General features: G+C 37.1%; 1 protein-coding gene across 1 annotated transcript; it reads right to left on the bottom strand.

Annotated features, from left to right (window-relative positions):
• Window positions 1-1,091: 1,091 nt before the first annotated feature.
• On the bottom strand, window positions 1,092-10,542 carry LOC110167022 (cyclin-dependent kinase 19-like). Its single transcript, XM_055149531.1, has 9 exons — window positions 9,783-10,542; window positions 9,400-9,531; window positions 8,456-8,599; window positions 6,573-6,642; window positions 5,935-6,007; window positions 4,650-4,747; window positions 4,493-4,571; window positions 4,085-4,291; window positions 1,092-3,661 (listed from the first exon to the last, which is right to left on the bottom strand). Exons 1-9 carry the CDS (start codon window positions 9,817-9,819, stop codon window positions 3,551-3,553), a joined length of 951 nt encoding a protein of 316 aa, XP_055005506.1. The 5' UTR covers window positions 9,820-10,542; the 3' UTR covers window positions 1,092-3,550.
• Between the last annotated feature and the right edge of the window lie 157 nt (window positions 10,543-10,699).

Below are 10,699 nucleotides of genomic sequence, written 5' to 3'. Positions count from 1 at the left end.
AAATCCTAGTAGTAGTATGTGCTTTTATATTAATTTAAGACATTTAAATGGGGTAACAGTGAAAATTTTAGTTTTGGTTTACATGAAATGCCTAAGTCAATAATTTAATAATCTACATTTTTAAAACGATTCAAATGTCCACTTTAGAGAAGGAAAAATTAGAAACACTGACTATTATGCACAGAAGTTGATATTCCTTTTCAAATACATGTTGGTTCAAAGTCAGATCTTTGGGTAAAGGGGAACACAAAGATAAAAACAATAATGACAATTTGAGCTACTAAAGTGTGGTATAGCTGTGGTGGGGCTTGATTAAAAAAAACTTGAGTCTGCAGGCTGGAGAGCACTTTCAGGCTTTTTAGTGTGACATTAAACCTTGTGAAGAGGCTTTTTGTATCCGCCTGCTTGTTATTTTTACACATCTGTACCCTCCCTCATGAGTTATGAGCTGGATAGGAAGAAAGTGGTTGGTCAGTGAAGATGCCTAACAAGTTCAACTTAAGCAGTGAATAGTAATTTTGTGTTCTTTGGCAGGACATCACACCCTACAAATATAAATTGTGCCTGTGTGATTTATGGTTATCAGAAAGGCCGTTAGCACCTAAAAGTAACTACATCTCTGTCAGTCTGCCTGTTGTTATGTGAGTAGATTAGGACCCAACAAGTGTGCTAAGGAATGAATAAATAATGCTATGTAAAGCTTTGTGCTGTGTAGATCCTTTTCCTTTAAAAAAAAAAAAAAAAAATATATATATATATATATATATATATATTTTTTTTTATTATTTATTTGTTATTTGTGAAATATAATAATTTGATGTGTGTGCCCAAAGAAATCACAGCTAATTAAATTACCAATGTCCTGGGCACTGGGAGGTAACTGAGAAAATTACGTGTGAGCAATTAAGGTTGGTCCCAAGATTAGGCCTGTCACGATAATTACTATAACGACTTGTCATTCAATTCATTCAATATATAAAAACTGGAACAATATATTTTTCAGCTCAGTGTTTGTCATGAGCATAGTTTCTTTGCAATACTGGATAGACTTTTGTTCATTGTAGTTGTAATAAAATAAGATTTGAGCTGTAGAAGGTTGAATAAAAATAATTTTATATATACACATACAAACACATACATATATATATATATACACACAGTTCTGTGAAAAAGTTATAGGCAGGTATGAAAAAATGGAAGTGTTAATCATTTGAACAAATGAATGTGAATGAACAAAAGAGAAATTTAAATCAAATCAATATTTGGTGTGACCATCCTCTTTGCCTTCAAAAGAGCATCAATTCTTCTAGGTATACTGGTCGGTTGTTCCAAACATCTTGAAGAACTAACCACAGATCTTCTGTGGATGTGAGCTAGTCTCTGTGGGGCCATATCATCACTTCCAGAATGTCTTGTTCTTCTTTACCTTCAAGATAGTTCTTAATGACTTTGGTAGTATGTTTGGGGTCATTGTCCTGTTGCAGAATAAATTGGAGTCAATCATACGCCTCCTAAAGGTATTGCATGATGGATAAGTATCTGCCTGTATTTCTTGGCATTGAGTATACCATTAATCCTGACCAAATCTCCAACTCCATTTGCAGAAATTCAGCCCCAAATGTTTAAGGAACCTCCACCATTCTTCACTGTTGCCTGCAGACACTCATGGTACTGCTCTAGAGCCCTTTGATGAACAAACTGCCTTCTTGGCCTTTCCACGTTTCCACATCGGAAGTATGGCTTTCTGGCTGCAACTTTTCCTGGAAGACCACTTCTGGCCAGACTTCTCTGGATAGTAGTTGGGTGTACCTGGGCCCCACTGGCTTCTGCCAGTTCTGAGCTGATGGCACTGCTGGCAGCTTCCGATTCTGAAGGCTAATAAACTTGATGTGCCTTTCATCTGCTGCAATAAGTCTCCTGGGCCAACCACTGTGTCTATGATCCTCAGCAGGGCCTGTTTCTTTGTGCTTCTTCAAAAGAGCTTGAACAGCACATCTTGAAACCCCAGTCTGCTTCGAAATGGTGTATGACCTGTGACATGAGACTGTCTTCCACAACCTCACCTTGGTAGCAGAGTTTTGGCTGTTCTCACCCAGTTTTAAGCTTTTTCTGTTGCAGTTCGTGACTGTGTTCCAACCTACATGTGACATTGATGAACATTAGCACCTGTTTGGTATTACTGGTTGATCATACACCTGACTATAATCCTACAAAATCCCTGACTTTGTTGGTGAGTAAGAGTCACCCACCGCAATCAGTTGAGGGGAAGTGGGAAAGTGTGCCGTAACTCTTTACATACGTGGACTTATCCTTTATTGTACTGATATTATTTTATTTCAACAACAGCAAGACATTAAGCCATGAAAACAATAAAATAATTTGAGCGGCATCAGTGCATTTACAGTTATCACATCTTTATGTCTGCGTCTGTACAGTATATATATATGTCTTCAGAAATGCATGCGGGAGCCAGAATTGGAACAATTAAGATTAAGATGATAAATACCACGTAATGTACTCAATAATCTGCGTCTGTACACAGTACAGTACATGCAATCCGCACTGGCTAGAGTATAAACTCTCTTCACAAATGAATACTTTTGTATGATACTGATGCTGAAGTATGACTTTGAAACAGTAGGTGGAGCCACAGTACCCTGTGGTCTTTGTGGAGCTTTTCCCTGAAAAAGGCTGGTGCTGAGCTCCAGTCAATGGCTCTACTCCATCAGCCATAAGCAGAGCATCACTATTAGATGTTCCTAGTCAGTTCCTGTGACAAATACTCAGATATTTAAAAGCATTTAAATGCTATAAACAAGTAATATATATATACATGATAAAGACAAACGTTGGTTAAAGGAGACATATTATGTAAATTAATTAAATTCATAAGGGTTCTCCATCATATTTACCTTACTACACTTTGTATTTTGATTGATTCCTGCATTTGAGTGCTGAGAAAATGTGTGTTTTCATGCCCCCCATCCCAACCCACAAACCAGTACTTAGTTGCATTTATTCAAAATATATATCATTTTTTCCACATATAAAATCATGTAAATGAAAATACGCTACGTTACACTGAAATGCCACTGTGAAGAGGTAGGGCCTCTTAGCTTCCATCTTTGAAAAGGAAGTTAACAGACCATTTTTCTATTATTAGGTTGTTTTAGATCAATATTGCAGCAAAATATGAAATATTTATGTGTATGTTATAGTTTGTTATTTTGTTAAGTGAAAAAAAACAACATAATATGTCTTCTTTAAGTGTTAAGGTAAGGATTAGGTGTTCTTGAGTATTTCAAAATCTTGACTCCACTCTCTCTTTTGGCTGTTAAAAACCCTTCTTGAAAAGGGGGTAATTGCAGAAGAAGTGATAGTTGGATCTACTATATAACAATATTTACAAAATAAAAACCTCAATAACTAGGTAAATAGATTAAAAATAAAATAAATACTAAGACAAAGGTGCAATGTCAAATAATGTGCATATGAAGACAGCTGTAGTTGGAAGTAGGCTTTCATTCAGTCCCCCAGTTCTGCTGAGTCATCAGTACCGATGGCTCTGGTACTGGGAGCTCTGCTGCGAGGATGTGTACATGCTGCTCTGGGACCCCGAGCTTTGTATAGTGCTTTGGTACCCAAGCCGTGAGCTGGAGTGCTAAGATACAAGTAGAGAAATAATTGGAATGATTAAAGTTAATGGTGTAATACACAATAGTACAGTAGCAGACAATATAGAAATAAAAAAATATATTTTTAATAATGCTTGTTTATTGATGTTAATTTTGTTCTCTATAAAACACATAATTAAATATAGCTGTAGTAGTTAGTAACTTCTGTGAAATCATATTTTCCAGATAGGTAACACAATATAATTCTGTTCTTTCATGTCCTTTTGTTTATCTATTTGGTGATCATTTCTGGTACTTGAGCCACCCTCAGTGACAAATGGGTTGACTTTAAGAAAAAGAGGTTGATTTGTACAGTTGGGCTAAGCATTGAGATAGAGGTGAGGAGATAGAGATGAACAATAAAAAAAAGAGTCGATGTGCGTGGCACTGGGCAGTGCAACAGTAGTCACCTGATAGTCAGATTGCAACACCCCTGTGCCTGAGGAGGCTCCTGTTGGTCCCATGCGTGGCTTCTTGTTCGGCAATCCCTGGTCTTGAGCATGTTGCAAAGAGGTGGTAACTGCAGTCCCTCCGGTGCCGTTGGTCTGGGCGCTCTGGGAAGGGGCCTGCTGGGGGGGCAAAACCTGTGTCTGCGCAGTGGTCTGCTGGTGCTGTGCCTGGAAACAAATAGACAAAACTTTTCAAAAACTTGCCTTGCATATCAGTAAAAATCTGATAGCAAGAATAATCAGATAACACAATAATTGGATCAGATGTGTCAAAAACTTTGTACAGAGATAAAGAAGGTTGATAAAACAAGAAATGACATACATCATTTGAAATAACAAAATGGTATACCTCTCACACATGCTAGATACCTTTTCTGGTTTTTCTTCGGGCTCATCTTCATTTAAAAATTCTCGTTTTGGGTAGGGAATTTGACAGCCTGCGAACACACTGCACACATTGACCTAAGCATGATTTCAATTCTTACTCAACAGTATGTTTGGGAAAAAGACACAGGGGGAGCCTTACTCAGTAGTCGGCAGAGGCTCTTCCAGGAAGTAGGGGTCCTGCAGTGCCTGCTCTGATGTGATTCTCTTGGTGGGGTCCATAGTCAACAGTTTCTGGAGCTAAGATGAAACAGCATGAATGTCACATAAACCGTCTATTTGAGATATATTTTTGATTCCTGAATGGGGTCAGTGGGTAAATGTCTCTGAGAGAGCTGAATTTACTACCTTACTTAGCCAATTATTAAATAATTTTTGCTCAAGTTTTATTTTTTTCCTGCTGGTTTGATGGCTTGAGCACAACAATAACAGTGTTATCCATTCTCCTCTTATCTGCCTCTCTCCTCTCACCTGTCCTCTCCTCTCTCTTTTGCCTTTCTAATAGTATGCTCAAATGTTATGCATAAGACCTCCTTATTCACTAATTAATGTTTACGCATATAAACTACCAATATCAGGGCCCCATATCACAATTTTTGAGCTTACAACTAAAATCAGCATGAAACAATTTTTTTACATTTACAGCATGAAAGATACTGATTCATAAATGTTTTTTAAACAACCAAATCCCTTTGACACACTTATATGCCATGTCCATGATCTGTAAAACAGGAGTTTTATAAAACGAGTTTTTTTTCTTTCTTGTTGCAGTAGCTTCTCTATCTGGGGCACTGAAGAGTCAAGTCAAGACTTGAGAAATATGGGGGAGTGAGGAAAAAGAAAAAATGTAAAGGTTTAGAAGTGAATTGTTATTCACAGGGGGTTACATAATAATTAAAGGGCCTAAAGTACACTATTATCTGATCTATGTTATAATGTTTTTTCATCAAAAACATTCCCTGATTTGTGTTTTGTTTAATTCACAGATGTTTAACACACAAATCCTGCGTATTTAGGCTGAGTTCTTCTCTCAAACAGAAAACACTATTAAAACTTGTGATGTCATGTGTTAATACAGGAAGTGCTCCACTGTGTTTTTAAACTTCATACGCCTTCACTAGAATCATTTGGATAATATCATCCCCGAAATTGAACCCTCTACTAAACAAAAAGTAAAAGGTGGTTGTTGAAAACTACCACATCATAAGGTGGAACAGAGTGTTACGAGTTGTAGACAGACCAGTAATGCAGGATTATTCAGACATTTGTGAATGAAACAAAACACAACTCTAGGTATGTTTTTGATGAGAAAACAACATTCTAACATGACTTAAAGCTCAAAGGAGTCAATTTTGAGTAATACAAAAGATTAAAAAAATGTAATACAGTCATCTTACTTAATGTGTGACAGAGTATGCAGCACTTACCAGCAGGAACACTTTGCTATCCGCTTTAACTTTATGCTTCTCCATGTATTTAATGAGGCTGCTATTGGCATACCTGTAATGGCAGGGGATACATATGAAAACACAAGTGAGAGTAATCATGTCATGCGTACAGATGTATAGTATTAATCTAGCTTTTTTGTGTATATGAGTGAATAGTAGTTTAAAAAGTTACTTTATGGGGACCAAAAGGCAGACAACATGGTTTAAAATTTGGATATGGGTTAAATAGGTTTGGGAATCTATTGATGGAACTTTGTTACAATTTATAGTTACTGACAAACAAAATAATATGACTTCTAGCTCTGTGACACACCTGACAACACATCAGAAAGCTTGTGCTATGCTGTGTATGTGCACTTCAACCTAAAGGTTACTTCAATTCAAAGTGCTGCTGACCACAAGGGCTGTGATTAATTGATCCACAAAGACTATAATGGGCAACTGAATAAAAACTTCGAACTGCTTAAGTTTGGCACAGAAGGTCTGTGGTCTGAGCTGTGTTAGGATACCAGCACTCAACTGAACAGAGCTTGACAAGTGAGTATAAACCCTTCAGAGATTATTTGTGTGCAAGAGAAAAAAAGTGAGGAAGAGAGGAGGAGAAGAAAGGGACTTACGTGGTCCTCCTGAAGTCTTTCTGCAGGGTGGGGTACTCTGGCATTTTCCGAATGTCCTCCCAGTCTTTATCTGACAATAGCATGCAACAATTCAATGACAGAAATTATAATAATAGATACCTATTACTACAATAAGACTTTTTTGCAATAATAAGGCTATACTTAAAATTCCAACATCCCAAGTTATTTGGTGAAGTTCTAGGTGATGGCTGTTCAGCTTATTAACTATTTTGAAGCTTGTCAAATAATAGTACTCCCCATAAAATAAATAAATAAATAATAATAATAATAAAAATAATATAATACATATTTTTCTTAATTAATTTATTATTACTTTTTAGATATGATCTAGTTATTTTGAGATATTACCTTGTTATCTCATGATTTCAAGATAATAAGTAATTATTTAGAGATATTACATTTTACAAGTGTAAACATTTTTTAATTTTTTCCTGATATTGTCTCGTTATTTTCGAGATAATATCTCGAAATAACGAGATACTATCTAAAAAAAATATATAAATAAATAAATAAAGAAAGAAAATAAAAATATATATATATTATTATTATAATTATTATTATTATTTTTTTTTTACACTTGCTGCTCATGGCTTCCGTAAACTAGTGCCGAGTACCTTTACAACACATCATTTCTAAAACAGATGTTTCTAGCACTACAACAGGACGCCTATATACAATTCAGGAGTGTTACACCAAAACATCTGAAAGTTTCCTCAAAGAGTTGAGATATTTACAATAGTTGAGTAATCAAATCAAGAATTTTGTTGAGTTTAAGCTGTGTGTCAAATATTCAGAGTGTTTTCTTAGCTTCTGAAAGTGCCTTCATAGTCCATGAATGCTCTGCATGTATGCAGAGACCACATGTTCAAAAATTCATTTTGCAAAAATAAGGCTGAACACCATCACAAATTTTTGATATGTTAAAAACAGACATCTAATCTTTCTAAAACAGTCCATTTGATGTTGGTGGGTGCTATCATTTCTTTGGTATAATGTGGTAAAAATTTTATAATTTTTTCAGTCAAATCTGAGATGGTCAGGCAGGGGCATTCGGAGATTTGGCGTGGAATGACCCCATATTCTTAAGCATAACCCTATGAAGTCTTGACCTTTACTATAATAACCCAACAACAAAGTTCTAACCATTAAAAAAAAAGATAAAAATCATAAAACATAAAAATGTTTGAACATAGAACTGTATGAACATAAAGCTAACCCTCTAGGGAACCCTGGCAATGCTGGCTCTGACCAAGCTAATATGCTACTAGTGAGACCAATGATTCTGGCTTTTCTAACATGGGCCAAGAAGGTGATGGGCCGGACAAGTGATTTGACATGATCAGGAAAACATGAGTCACTAAAATAATATTAGGCTGGGAGGTCAGTGACAACAATAGAATATTCTTTGAGGGTTTGGGACTGGACAGAGCTGAATGTGTGATAGAGCTTCTTCCCAACCCTGACCCTACTCTCTGCTACTCTGCACTACTCACAATAGAAAGTTCTAGCTGCTGAGAGAAGAGAGGCATCATGTTAAAAAAAAGCACATTTTCAGATTTCTGAGAACCTGACAGTGGAAGGTGCAGAGCAGCAAAAGTTATTTAACCTGGTGAAAAAGATGCTGTTGCAATCCCAAGTAAAACCCACACCCAGCCACTCTCAGGTTTACATGGAGGTGCATTTTGCCGATAAGAGGCAAATAATTTTTCCAGAGAAAATATCTGGAGTGCGGAGGAGGGTGATTGTGTGTGAGTGATAGTCATAGGCAGGTGCGTCTCACTCAGGACAAGTGAAATGAACTCTGGACAGTCGAAACACACAGTCAACTGAGTGTGACTTGGGACAGAGGAGTGTATACTGACCTGCTGGGAAGCCCATGACACTGAAGATGCGGTCCAGCTGGTCATGGTGGAAGGGGTTGCTTGTCTTAATATCCTCCTGGCGACAATGGAAGATAGGTTCTGACGTCAGCAACTCAGCGAAGATACAGCCAATGGCCCAGATATCTAAAAGATGCCAGATGTGAACACTCCCGAGAGGGAAACCCAAACACCATCATGTTTCAGGTGGACCATGTCTTTAACAATACCCTCATTCACAAGTACTTCTAACATACAGAAGTACTTGGGTCAAGTACTTCTATATGTTAAAGTCCCATGTTGTGTTTTAATCTGACTTTTAATAAATCATTAACAATAACAATAAACATGGTAGGTAATATAGCTAGGGTAGCTTTGACTAAGCTTCACTCAAGATTAGAAGAACTAGCAGCATACCAAGTACCATAACTTAGTTAACATAAACAATACAGATTGTAATGTATATATACACAAATTTGGTATGATAAGCTCTCAACAGTTCTGCTTTACTTCTGAAACCTTGTTTGTATAAACAATTGTAGCATAGTTGCTCAAAGGACATACTAGAACAAAGTTGTTATGCTCCATTTCTGAAACAATATATTCTTCTAAAAAAAGTGATAAATGAATAGTGATAAAGATGATGTGGAAAGATGATTTCCAAGAGAAGTGGGAATGTGGGTCACATTCACTGACAGGTTGTACTGTGTCAAAGTCACTCTATACACTCTATACACTACCAGTCAAAAGTTTAGACACACTTTTTCATTCATTTTTTTCTTTATTTCTGTGATTATTCTCTAAGAAGGTATCAACACTATGAAAGAAGACACACATAGCATGCAAAAAATAAATTCAAAATAACTGATGGACTGAAAAATAAAATAAAATAGCCATCCTTTGCTTTTCTTTCTTTCTTTCTTTGTACGTATGATGTTGCCACTTACCTATGGCTTTGGTGTAATGCCGAGCCCCTAGCAGAAGCTCTGGGGCCCTGTACCAAAATGTCACCACCACAGGGTCCAAATCAGCTAGGGGCTTCAGGGGAGCATTAAAGAGCCTGGCAAAACCCATGTCAGCTGTGAACCAAGGACAGAGATCATATGTTAACAAACACTACTATCTCTATGTAGATACACTCCAAGGCTGGAGAGACAGGACAGCAGATAGCCTCTGGATCTATACCCCATTTGGACTAAGATCACAGAGTTGTTAAAAGCAAAAGGTATGTTCAAAGGTCATATGAAGAGGCTGTAGCTTTAAAAGAGAAAATCTGAGCTTTATGTAACAGCTGCAACTCTTTGAATGCTGCAGGGGGCACTGCACTTACCAATCTTAACCCTGCCTCGCTCTGGACCCTCCCCCATCACCAGGATGTTGGCTGGTTTCTGTTAGACACATAAAGTAAACATGATTGATCAGTGGCTCAGGCTGAGGCAAAATCAAATAATCTTGATGAAATAACTTGGATGCAAAGGACACTGACTTTAAGCTTTGGAGTTTCTACATAAAGTTAAAATTAGGAGTGTTCATTGAAGTAGTGTCTTGAAATTATGATTCACTATGTGACGTAAGATTAGGTGAAATCTATAAACAAACAACTAGTATATGAAAAAGGAACTACTACATAAAAAAGCAGATTGCAGTTGGGGCAATTGTTTCTGTCTGTTTATGGGATACTTCGCACAAGCCACAATGCAAAACTTAAAAAATACTACAGAGACATGCATACCACTCTACTGCAGATGAATAGATGTGTAGGCTCAGGAGACTAAGAGACAGAGCAGGCCGACTCCCTGTTTTTGCATACAGAGGCGGAGCGCGGCCCGCGTGGTGCAGCGTAAAGCATGTGGGAGCACATGGGTGTTATGTAAGATTCTGCAGAGACCTCTGCAAACACAAGCTCATTTATAAATATCACAACCCTGCTTCTTGCATTGTTTACTTCACACAGTTTGGTTCATCTGCTTAAGTAAAAGGAAGTAAACTGCTCAACAAATAGGTAGTCATATTTCTTATTTAGTGACTTATGAAACACTGATGATGAAATGTAAAATGCAATCACAAACAATCAGAAATAAAGAATCAGACGACAAGTATATACAGCACAGAGGAGAGTATACCAGATAGAACATTTCCTGACAGCCTAAAACTATATTTCTATCCCCCGAAACACTTTTTCTGCAGCATGAGCTCAAAAAACAATGGTTAACACTTGCCCTGCAGAAGCTTCATTCCACCTGAGGC

Source organism: Boleophthalmus pectinirostris, unplaced genomic scaffold (assembly GCF_026225935.1).
Source record: "Boleophthalmus pectinirostris isolate CB_2022bp ecotype Guang Dong unplaced genomic scaffold, ASM2622593v1 HiC_scaffold_13, whole genome shotgun sequence".
In the NCBI taxonomy this organism is placed as follows: Eukaryota; Metazoa; Chordata; class Actinopteri; order Gobiiformes; family Gobiidae; genus Boleophthalmus; species Boleophthalmus pectinirostris.
The sequence above is the reverse complement of the archived record's forward strand: the minus strand, read 5'-3'. Positions and strand labels throughout refer to the sequence as shown.